The 12,271-nt window shown below is 51.8% G+C and overlaps 1 protein-coding gene across 2 annotated transcripts in view; it reads left to right on the top strand.

Moving 5' to 3' along the window:
- Positions 1–1,780: 1,780 nt before the first annotated feature.
- Positions 1,781–12,271, top strand: part of TOM1 (target of myb1 membrane trafficking protein) — a 42,655-nt gene continuing 32,164 nt past the window's right edge. Inside the window, exon 1 of one of the 2 annotated variants that reach the window (XM_053895552.1) lies at positions 1,781–2,016. In XM_053895552.1, coding sequence (XP_053751527.1) covers positions 1,965–2,016 — 52 coding nt within the window. In that variant the 5' untranslated portion in view covers positions 1,781–1,964. The remainder of the gene's footprint in view (positions 2,017–12,271) is intronic. The other variant, XM_053895553.1, reaches the window with a different exon arrangement.

Genomic DNA, 12,271 nt, shown 5'->3' with positions numbered 1-12,271 from the left:
GCGCCCCTTAGCAAACATTTTTTGGTTTTTTTAGCAAACACTTTTAAAACATAGTTTTAATCAGTTTTGTACTACGTTTAATGTTTGCCATTTGTATTCCTCTCTGTTGGGTCGACAAATCCACATACTTCTAATTTAAGAGCTATGTAGTATTCTGTTTGCATGGAATTGATATGATTCCGCTCCCTGTTTTGGAGTATGGGGGCTGTTTCAGCTTTTTTACCGTGAAGGATACAACTGATGGCTGTTTCATTCTTGTCAATAAAGCCCAAGATCTTCTGCCCACAACCACTTTAAACCAGAGTGGGGCAAGGAGGCAAAAACTTCAGATAAATCACCACCCAACATGGGCACGTGAAAGGCTGCCAATGGAAGAATCCAAAAATGCTAAATACCATGTGTGCGACCAAGCAATATGCTCAAATGAAGAAAAACATGGAAGGTGCCTGGCATGGAAGTCACCTTAAATGTATATCCTGCCCTTTATGGTCCAAATACCAAAGGTATTTGATCTAAGGTAGATTGGTTTAAATTTTAATGTTTTAGTCACTGTACTAGACAACAATGGTGAGCAAAGTGGTGACATAGTATCCCAGCCCCTCACAGAGTAGAGGGGAAGGGCATTTGTGAATAGGTCTCCTGGGCATTATTAAAACACTTCAAAGCACAGGAGCACATGACTTCCATAAAGTTTTTATATTGTACAGTAAAGATGTTCAGCCACTGTGTCTGCACAAACAGGTTAACGTAAGGAAGTGATTAAGTCCTAATTTAGGTCTTTCATCATCCCATATCGGTACAATCCATTTACTAGCCTTCCCAATTTAAAAATCACAAACACAGTGATCAATTAAATATTAAAGCACCCTGCAGTAGCCCAAACTACCAAAGCTGTGGTTATTGTGTCTTTTGGAGTGCATGTGATGAGAAGAAAAAACCAACAGATCAGATATGATCTAATGTGTAAGAGCAGTATCTAAAACATGGTACACAGGAGGGTTGAAAAGAGAATCTTAGAACGAGGAAGGCCTTTGAAATGCTTAAAATTTTTAACTTGGGGTCCACTGCTGTTTCAGGGACCCCAGAAACTCCCTGAAGTTAAATTGTATCTCTGTATTTTTGCTGCATAAAGGCTTGTGGCTTTCTTCAAATTCTCAAAAGAGCCTGTGACCTACAACAAAGTTTATACAGTCCTTGGTCTAATTCTAGCATCCAGCGAAAAATGAAAGCTCGCTGTTTGAATCACAGAGTAAATCAATGGCAGAAATGGGTCCCAGGCTCCTCTTGTGAGTACATCTGGGTGCATTCTGCCACTCTGGGCTCTAGCCCGTTCCTCGCTACAATTCATGGAGTTGGCTCTGTGTCAAGGGATCGCAATCCCCTGGTGCTGGCCTCCAATTTGAGGTAAGCGAATGCGGACTGCAACCAAGGTGTATCTTGCAACAGGGAGGCCCTGACATCAGATAGGAGGAGCTCTGCCAGGGCGGAGAGACAACAGGCCAGAGATGCTGCCAACCCCAGCGTTGGGGGCGTAGTCATAGTGAGGTCCTAACAGCGAATACACTAGAGTGAGAACTGGTCCGAGCTTGCAGTGTAACCTTACCCAAGTCATTTCCCTGCTCCGAGACCTTGCTTGACTAGCGTAGAGCTTTAGGTCACACCTTTAAAAGGCATTGGGGGCGTGCCCTGCAGAGGCCACACAAAGCCTCCTCATTTGCCCCAACCCTACGTCGTGCGTGACGTCCGCAGGCGCCAGGAGAGCGGCAATGTGGTCGTCGCCCTCCGCCTCGGGGCGCCCGACCCTCCACGTCAGGGGCGGGGCCTGTGTCCCATGCTCTACTCCCTACGCCCCGCCTCCACGGGCGCCTCCTCGCGGACCGTCGGGCGCGTCACGTGACGAGTCGGCGGCGCTGGCGGTTGCTGTCAGCTGATTCCCCCGGTTGGTGGCTGGGGCAGCCGCGGCGATGGACTTTCTCCTGGGGAACCCGTTCAGCTCTCCGGTGGGACAGCGCATCGGTGAGTCCCCGGAGCCCCGCCGCAGGGCCCTGAGCACGGCCTGGGTCCCCCCCCGGGCGCTTCCAGGTCCCAAGTCACCCTCCGGTGGGACGCTGGGAGGGGAACTAGGCTGGCGTGTCTCTCCCGGACCTGTCCCCGCCCAGTCTCCCGCCCACCTTGATTGACAAAAGCCCTGGTCTATCGGGAAGCCTCGGCTTGTGATGGATGCCTACGGCAGCCAATAGCTAGAAAGAGAGGGCGGGTCCGGGCGGCCGCGGCTCAGCCAATGTGAGGCTGATGGGGTCCCGAATCCCGGGAGAAAGTTTTGGGGGTTGAAGGGTCTGCGTGGTTTTGCAGTCCTTGAGCCCCTCGCCTGTCTCCCTCATCGCTCCCCTAGCCCGGGTCGCGCCGCCTGGGCTCTTGCCGTCTCTTTCCTGGCTCGCCCGACTCTCCGGACACGGATACCGGAGAAGGGTTAGAAGTCCATTCTCCCAGGATCAGGAGACTGGGGCTTGGCTTCTGGGCGAGCAACTTGCGGGGACGCGGCCAGGCAGCCCTGCTGCGCCCGGGGCCCGGCCAGACGCTGGCGAACCCGCGAGACCAGCAGCAAGGCGACCGCACAGTCGCAGACTCCCCGAGCTGGAAGCGATCTCAGGAGCCACCTGATTCCGCCTCCCTCATTTCTCAGTACTCGGCTGGGCCGGGCACCCTGGCCGGAGGCACAGGCTTACTCAGCCCAGGTCTCCTGACTCTCCTGCGCCCTGTTGACGGGAGACTGACTTACTAGCTCCGTGACGTTGCCTCCCGTTTCCTCGCCTGTGATTAAGGATGTATTAATGGTCCCTGCTTCCGTGGGGTTGTTGTGAAGGCTAAACTCGTTAATAATTGTAAAGTACTTAGAACCGTGCCTGGCATATGGCCACTGCTATATAAAAGAACGTGGTGATATTTATCATCCTTGTTACTGAGATACCACCAAGTGAGGGTGGGGAATCCCTGGAAATGGCTGGTTCCGTAGGTACTTCTTGGTCCCAATACTGGAAGGAACCCCAGGCCGTGGCCCAAACAGCTAACGCTTCTCCAGGGACTGTCTGGATGTGCCTTCTTGCATCAGGAAACCGGCCAGTACTGTGAACGTCTTCCTTCATCTTCTTGATGGTCTTTAGCATGAAGTCTAGACTGGGAAAATTGGATCTTTTAGACAAGCTTTCCATACTGGCTGTCCTGGAAGCCAAACCTCACTAAGTCCGTCAACCCGGCTCAGCAGTATAATAGGCACCATGGCGGTGTGTGGCTCTTCTGAGGTTTTGTAATCAAATTTCTCCCAAGAGGAGGCTGGCGTTCCGGGATTTATTTATACACCAGAGAGCTCCTGGACCAGAGAGAGGAAGCTGTCCTCCCAGGAACACCCTCCCCGCTCCCTGCCACCCACACCTCCCAATGAGTCATTGTTCTGGAGCTGAAAAGCTCTCCTCTCCTCTTAATTTCTCCAGCAACAGATACCACCACTTTCATCACATGCCAAGTTTGAGACTTCCTACCTAAAAAAAAAGTCGGAGGGGCGCCTGGGTGGCTCAGTCGGTTGAGCGTCCGACTTCAGCTCAGGTCATGAACTTGCGGTTTGTGAGTTCGAGCCCCACCTCGGGCTCTGTGCTGACAGCTCGGAGAATGGAGCCTGCTTCCGACTCTCTGTCCCCCTCTCTCTCTGCCCCTCCCCCGTTCATGCTCTCTCTCTCTCTCTCTCTCTCTCTCTCTCTTTCTCTGTCAAAAATAAAAATTTTTAAAAATAAATAAAAATAAAAGTAAAAAAGTCTGACCTTCAAAGTTGGCCACATTTTCCTGAAGCTTTCTAGAAAAGCTAACCTGGGCTCTGGCCCTTAGCTGGTCAAAGAAAGCCTGTGGCAAGAAATACTCTGTCCAAAGAGAATACTACAAACTCATAATACCTTGGAGCCAGAACCAAATTTGGCTACTGGAAGAAGGGTCCTTACCCTGGCCGCCTTCTAACTCAAGGTTCTCATCAGGATTCCCTGGAAGACTAGTTAAAGACAGATGGCTGGGGGCGCCTGGGTGGCTCAGTCGGTTAAGCGTCTGACTTCGGCTCAGGTCATGATCTCGCGGTTTGTGAGTTCGAGCCCCGCGCCAGGCTCTGTGCTGACAGCTCGGAGCCTGGAGCCTGCTTTGGATTCTGTGTCTCCCCCTCTCTCTTCCCCCCGCCCTCAAAAATAAATAAACATTGAGAAAAAAAAAAAAAAACAGATGGCTGGGCTCCATCCCAGAGTCTCTGACTCTGTAGGTCTGGGGTGAGCCAAAGGCTATGCAGTTCTAACAAATTCCCAGGTGACACTGATGCCACTGGATTGGAAACCACATATTGAAAAGCTCCATTCTAGCCCATCTCCTTCATTTTCCACAGAAGGAGACAGAGGCCAGAGAGAAGGTGGAGACTGACTCACCCAGGCCCCCAGAGAGTTGGTAGTGAAGCTATGATGAGCTCCCCAGAACCAGTGAAACTTGAACCAAAGCTGCGGAGGCTCTAAAAGTGGAATGAAATGAAGGCTAGCTGCCATTTGAGTAGATGCCTTTAGTCTTCCAGAGGTTTCTTGGAGGTGAAGAGATGAAAGGTACTGCTGATTGGCTGGGATTATCGATGACCTAGGATTTCTGGAAACTGCAGGAGTAAAATAATGTCAAGGCTGCTGACTCCGCCCCCTTGTGGCAAGAGAAGCCCCGTAGAATCGTCGCAACGGCATCCCTGAGCGCAGTGAGCTCCAGGGGTGCTCGTCAGGGGTGAGGGTCAATCAGCACACCCACCCGCACACCCTTGTACTTGCTGCCTCCTCTGCCTGGACTGCCCGCTCCAGCCTGCATCCTTCAAAGCTCAGCCATTGTCACCTCCTCCCTGAGGCCCTCCCTGAGCCCTGCAGATCCAGCCATTGCTTTTGTGCTCTCGCATCACCCTCGCTCCTCAGGCTTCTTCGCTCTCGGCCTTGGGGCTCTGAGCCTCCACTTCCTCCTGGGTAGGAGGGTAGCTACAACAGCATCCACCTGTCTGGGTGGTCACGAGACTGAAGCGAGACACTCCCCGGGAGTCGTGTGTGCGGGAAACATCAGAAATCATCAGCCCTTGCTGTCCTCATCGTTGTTTCTATTATTTCCACCATTGCACACTAATAGACCCCTGTCCCATTCTGTTAGTAGCTGTACATGTGCATCTCCCCAGCTAGACTAGGCTTCCTGAGAGCGGGGACTGTACCTCACTTGTCGGGACCCTCGGCACCTGGCATGGTCCCTGCCTGGCCCATCGTAGGAGGGAAGAAAAAAGGAAGGTAACATTTGGTGAGGAGCAAATACCATGTGTCAGGGACCATGCTAGTATCCTGGTTATTAATATTCACAGCGACCCTACAAGGTTTTGCTATTTTTTCTAGTTTTACCAAAAGTAAGTGTGAGGGAGCATATCATTTCCCAAGGTTTCACAGCTAATCAGGGTGGGGATCCAGACCCAGGTTTCTCTGGCTGAGAGCCCACGTCCTCCCCTGGCCCTCACCCCACTGTATCTGGCTGACCAGTGCTTATTTGGAACTTACACTGTCCACCCCTCCAGGATCCACAGTTCATTGCTCTACCCACAGATTAGCCTGGCGGGTTATGATGTACGTGTGAGTCTGTACATTTGCAGGTCCCTCAGCCTTATATCTTTCAGTGGGAGAGCTTCCCAAGGGCAGCAGCTGTGGCTGAAAGGATCCCAGATACTTAGCACTGGGCGGTGTTGACACAGCCCTCTCCTAGCAAGGATTTCAAAACCCTTTCCAGAATCCTCTGCGGACAGATCTTGGGGGTTGTTTTATGGACGGAACGTCAGAAGGCAACCCAAGAAGCCCATTGTCCATTTCTGACTGTCATCTTACCCCTGGCACACTGAGTCGGAGACCCAGCTGCTCAGAAAGCAAGCTGCAGACAGCAGACGCTGTGAATGTGGGCTGTCCCTGAGGACCAGCCCCCCGTAGTCGGGGTGGAGGTGCCGGTAACTGGATATGACATGGGAGCTCAGAGCCTGCGGCCGATCCCCGCGGTGGATGGGAGAGGGGGAGAAGTCAGGCAGAGCTGCCTTGGAGCCACAAAGGCCAAGCCAGGGGAGCCACAGCAAGGAATCGTAGAGGAGAGACTCCAAGTGTTAGTTAGTAGAGAGGACACTTGAAGCCCCCCGGAGTGCCATTTTGGGAGTGAGGAACTGAGAACCGAACTGGCCACCCGAGCGATGTTGTCGAGGGAACAGCAAGCCTGGACGCAGGAGACCTGGGCCCAGCTCCTCGCTACGTCACGTTCCCTCTCCGCTGCCCGTGGCATGTCTGCGATGCACTGCCGTCCTCCCTCTGCTTCCCAGAGCACTGCTGAGGAACAGTGGAGGTCACGCGTGGGGGCAGGGAAGGCTGGACACCAGAGGGAAGAAAGGAGCTGACGGACAGCCTCGAGAGAGTGATGGATCGGCTCCGTGGGCCCAGAGGGCAGAGAGCGAGGACGTCAGCCGAGCCGAGCTCAGTGTCAGCACATGCGGCCCTGACACCTTGCACAGGTGTCGCTTGCTCCCCACCGCTGGAGGGGTGAAGGCAGAGGCCGCAGGGGAGGGAGGCTATAAGGAGGATTCCCCACACTGGCCACCAGGGTACATTAGGGCAGGATTTGCAGACTTTCTGGAAGGAGCTAGAAAGTAAATATTTCCACTTTTGTGGGCCTGTGGCCCGCATTACAGTGGCTCATCTCTGCCATTGTAGCATAAAAGCAGCATAGACCATGTGTAGGTGAATGGACCAAACGGTGTTCAAATCAGACTTTGTTTATGGGCACCAAAACGTAAATTTCATGTACTTTTCACATGTCATGAAAGAGTATTCTTCTTTGGATTTGTTTTCAACCATTTAAAAATGTGCAAACCGTTCTTAGCTTGTAGGCCACGCAAAAGCAGACCGAACAGGCACGTGGGTTCATCGTTTGCTGACCTCTGGGTCGGACCGGCTGGCCAGAGGCAGAATGATGGAAGGCAGCGTTCTTCAGGGTGGAATCCCAGAGAACCCCACGTCTCAGATGCCTAAGGATGCTCCAGCCCTGGGCCTCCCAGGGCAGAATCCCTACGACTTCCCCCAGTGTACCCTGGGGAGCCCTCAGGTCTTGAAGCTCTGGTTCCCTGATGTGGAAATGCTAGCTTGGGGCCCAAGTCTCTGTCTTAAGGGTAACAGGGAATGATGTCTAGAAAGGACCTTGTGCCAAATGGCTGTGACACATGCCATAAGGCATCCAGGTTGAGCTCTCGAATCCCACCAGATGGTCTGAGTCCTGGTTCAGCCTCTGCTGGCTTTGTTACCTGGGGCAAGTTACATAACCTCTCTGTTGTTCAGTTTCACATCTGTCAGATAAGAACAGTAATAGCACGTGTATCAGTTGGGGTTGCTGTTTTGGGAAGCCCTCAGCCCAGTGCCTGCCAGAGAGGAAGCGTCCAGAGCTGTCAGCCTCGGTGGTTTTTTACCGGTGTCATCATCGTCGCTGGGGCATAGTCTAAGTGAGTGACAGAGCTCAGGAGCTCTGGCTCCAGTGCAGCCTCTGTGTTGGTCTTGATGTCACCGGGCAATGAGCAGTCACTGGCTGGTGGCAGCCACATTCATAGGTCAGGTTGCAGGCTGTGGGGTAGATCCGATTCTTCCTTGGGAACTAAAGCCTTTGCCTGACCCTACAGATAGAAGCGGTGAATAGGTTTTGTTCCCTCACTGAGCTCAAAGAAATAAGAGTAAAGTGCCGGATTTCCGCTCTTCTGGTTTTAGAAGAAAAAAAAAAGACACACACACACACACACACACACACACACAAAACCCTCAGTGTCTTCTAATTAGCTTGGGGCTGTCACCCCATAGAGAAACAGAGAATCGGGACAAGTTAACTCTTTACCTCCTCACCAAGAAGGTCTCTGTCAAGGCTGACATTCTGCAGACTTCTGTCCTTCATGTGCCACCTTCGTGATTTCTATCCGCCCTGTGCCACCTCTCCTTTTACTTTCATAGTATTTTCTTTTTATTGGCTCGCCATTTTTAGTATGACCTCATCCTGTGTGATTACATTCATGAACTCATGAAGTAATCCATGTTTGTTTTTCTCTCCTTCGTTGAAGTTAATGTGCATCTCTAAAAATGTCTTTAAGTTTGTCCGTGAACCCACCTTTAAGTTTGTCCGTGCTCCAATGACAGCAGTATGGGGTCAGAGCTTGGATCTTGCATCAGAAGATCTGGGTTCATGTGCCAGCTCTGCCCCTTCCCGGCACTTCCTGTGTCCCCCGGGCGAGTGACGGAGCCTCTGGGGGGATGCCTGCCTCCGTGAACACGGCAAAGGCCACTGAAAAGTGCTGTGGAGAACCAAACTGCCGTGTAAGATTCATAGAGAACTGGGCTTTGTTCCTGATGGGGAAGGTAGAGGAGGGAAGGGGAGAGCCCGGGGTGAGAGGGAGAGGAGGAGAGAACAGAACCCACCAGACTGTGTGAGGCTGAGCCCAGCAGCATTTAAGAACAGACAGAGGTGTCCCCTGTTCGACTGGAACTTGTTTGCATTGAGGCAGTAAAAACCCCGGATGGTTAACTTTATGTATCAACTTGACTGGGCCATGGTGTCCAGATATTTGGTCAAACAGTATTTTAGGGGCTCCTGGGTGGCTCAGTCAGTTGAGCATCTGACTTCAGCTCAGCTCATGATCTTGCGGTTCGTGAGTTTGAGCCCCGCATCAGGCTCTGTGCTGACAGTGTGGAGCCTGCTTTGGATCCTCTGTCCCCCTCTCTCTCTGCCCCTCCCCGGCATGTGCTCTCTCTCTCTCTCTTTCTCTCTCTCTCTCTCTGTGTCTCAAAAATAAGTAAACCTTTAAAAAACATTACTAAAAAAAATTATTCTAGATGTTTCTGTGAAGGTATTTTTTAAATGAGATGGGTAGACTTTGAGTAAAGCAGGTTACTCCCCATAGTGTGGGTGGGCCTCGTCTAATTAAGTTATGGTTTCAATAGAAGACTGGCCTCTCGGACGAGGGAATTCGCCAGCAGACAGACTCTGGACTCGAGCCGCATCTGTTCCCTAGGTCTCCTGCCTGCTGGCCTGCCCACATTCACATGAGCCAATCCAATAAAATAAATTTCTCTCAACAGATAGAGAGAGAGGTGAGAGAAGGAGAGGGACCGAGGGAGGGGGGAGGGCGGGATCAGCAGCATCTTCTGTACTCACAAGGGGGAAGGAAGAGCATGTCACAGGCACTCTGGCCAGCCGCGTCACCTCTCTGCTTTCACAGCCCTGCTCCCTCTTACCCGGACAGTTTTACCAAACCCTCCTTCATGTAGCTGAAATTTTCTTCAGTTAGGTACTATAATTGGTTATATCAACTTTAAAATTGTGGGTTGCAAGAGCCATGCCCCCACCGTAAGGTATTTTTGAGTTCCTCTATGGCCTGTGGTTACAGAATGGCGGGGGGAGAGGCAGCCAGAGTTTTGAGTAAGGATGGCTCAGCAACTTAGGAAACTGGTGGAACTTTCCACGCTGGGTCCTCAGAGACTTGCTCATCTGGAACACAGGCCTCAAGACAGTTTGCTGGCTGGGGGAGAAAATGGCTTCTGCGTGTATGGGATTTAAAAATCTATTTTGTGGACTGCTTGAAATTTTCAAACATTTAATTTGGGGGTTGATATTTTTGTAGTGGAAAACGTTCGTTTTTGTGATTGCTGTGTGCTAAGTAAGATAAAAGCAATGGAAATGCATTCTCTCATTTGCTCCTCACACAGCCCTGGAAGCTGAATGTCCTCTTTATCCCCATTCTGCAGGGGAGAAACTAAGGCACAGAGAGTTTAAAGAAAATTCATTCAGGATGGGGGCACCTGCCTGGCTCGGTCGGTGGAGCATGCAACTCTTGATCTTGGGGTTGTGAGTTCAAGCCTCACATTACATACATACATACATACATACATACATACATAGGAAAGAAGGAAGGAGGATTTTTATTTATTTATTTTGAGAGAGAGAGAGAGCTGGAGCATGCACGTGAGTGGGGGAGGGGCAGAGAGGGGGTGGGAGAGAGAGAATCCCAAGCAGGCTTCGTGAGGTCAACACAGAGCCTGATGCGGGGCTTGAACTCACGAACCGTGAGATCATGACCTGAGCTGAAATCAGATACTTGACCGACTGAGCCATCTAGGCTCCCGGAAAAAATAAAAAAAAATTTTTTTAACCAATTCATCCAGGGTCACACAGCTAATGAGTGCTCGAGTCAGGACTTGATGTGGGATTTGTCTGTGTCCAGATCCCACGCTCCTAACTTCTTCACCTCACTGCTCCCCCTTAGAACTGAAAGGAGTGTGCTGGGTTTCCTCTCGAGTGAAAAATATCCAGATGCATCTGGAATGATTTTGTTTGTAATGGTTCTTCCTACAGTTTCCCACCCGCACCGTTAGCGTATTGTTTCATCCTTGTGCGTGTCCCCATGTGGCAGGAAGTGCAGGTGGAGGTGCCACCACTGCCCTGCCTCTCTTGGTGGGGGATGGGGGGCAGGGAGGGGGGGGGCGGGAGAAGCTTCCAGAGCCGCCCGACATTCAACCTGTGTCTCCGGCCAGAACTGGGTCACGTGGCCACTTCTAGCGGCAGGGGAGACCAGAAGAGCTAAGTTCTGTGGCCAGTGGAGAGTGAGCGCCTTTGACAAGGACAAATTCTGCAGCAGTCGGCTCCACGAGGTGGAGTTAATAAGTGTCTACTGATGTCATCGCAGAGCGCATTAACACACATACAGGCTCCGGCGTGGCCAGGTGGGTGAGTTCCCACGCTGCCTTTCCAGAAGGAGTGCCCAGCTGGCCCGCGCCCCAAGAGGATCAATCAGAATGGCAGAGGCTCTAGAGATCACGTCCAGAGCAGCCACAGGAATTGAGGGTTAGTGTGGAGGACAGATTAAGGGGGGGACATGGTACTTTCTAAAAATATTCAAAGGACTGCCAAGTGGGAGGAAGATTACCTGCACAACAGCTACCAAGGGATCAATAGAGGACAAAGGATGGGAGTATTTCATTTCAAGTATTACAGGGGCCCCTGGGTGGCTCAGTCGGTTAAGCGTCTGACTTCAGCTCAGGTCATGATCTCCCAGTTAGTGGGTTTCGAGACCCGCCTTGGGCTCTGGGCTGACAGCTCAGAGCCTGGAGCCTGCTTCAGATTCTGTATAACCCCCTCCCTTCCTCTGCCCCTCCCCCACTCACCCTCTGCCTCTCTCTGTCTCTCTCTGTCTCTCTCTCTCAAAAATAAATAAACATTAAAAAAATTTTGGGGGGGGGCGCCTGGGTGGCTCAGTCAGTTAAGCATCTGACTTCGGCTCAGGTCATGATCTCACAGTTCGTGCGTTCAAGCCCCGCGTCGGGCTCTGTGCTGACAGCTCAGGGCCTGGAGCCTGCTTGGGAATCTGTGTCTCCCTCTCTCTCTGCCCCTCCCCTGCTCGCACTCTGTCTCTCTCTCTCTCTCTCAAAAATAAACAAACATTAAAAAAAAAAAAAAAAAAAGATTAAAAAAAAATTTTTTTTTTTAATTTAAGTGTTACAGAAGTTTATTGTCCTGGTAGGTATGACCTCATCCTTCATTCAGTTAGTTACTCAGCAAACACGCACCGCAGGTTTATCGGGGGGCCAGGTCCCGTCTGATGTACGAATTCCTGAGCTGTGTAATCTCCACCCAGGAGCTCACGACCTAATGGGAGAGACAGACAGCCGCTCACAGCCTAATGGGAGAGGCAGACAGAAACAAAGAACTCAATTCCGTAGAGTTATTTTAACAGCCCTGCTGAGCAGAACTTGTAGCTGTGGCCTGTGTGAAATGCTGCTGGCCCAGTGAGGGAAGGAGCAGGTCCTCCAGGGGCTCAGGGCAGGCTCCGCGTGGTGACCTGACTTTGATCTGGGCGTAGGAGCAAGATTTAGGGTGGGCAGGAGGGCAGGAGTACAAGCAGGCCCCGCCGGGGCACAGGCAGAAGGCCAGGGCCGTCTCCACCCTGAGCCCTGCCCACCAAGCCCCGGGAAGCCTGGGAGTTCCAGTCCCACAGCCTTGTTTGATCTGAAGTTGCGGGGTTGGTTTGATCAACAGTTTTTTTCTTTAATGTTTATTCTATTTCTGAGAGACGGAGAGAGACAGTGCGAGCAGGGGAGGGGCAGAGAGAGGGAGACACAGAATCGGAAGCGGGCTCCAGGCTCCGAGCCGTCAGCACAGAGCCCGACACGGGGCTCGAACCCCT

The sequence above is a fragment of the Panthera pardus genome, unplaced genomic scaffold (genome assembly GCF_024362965.1).
Source record: "Panthera pardus isolate Hobbes unplaced genomic scaffold, ASM2436296v1 HiC_scaffold_6, whole genome shotgun sequence".
NCBI lineage: Eukaryota > Metazoa > Chordata > Mammalia > Carnivora > Felidae > Panthera > Panthera pardus.
Note: the sequence above shows the minus strand (reverse complement) of the source record. Positions and strands in the feature narration are given on the sequence as shown.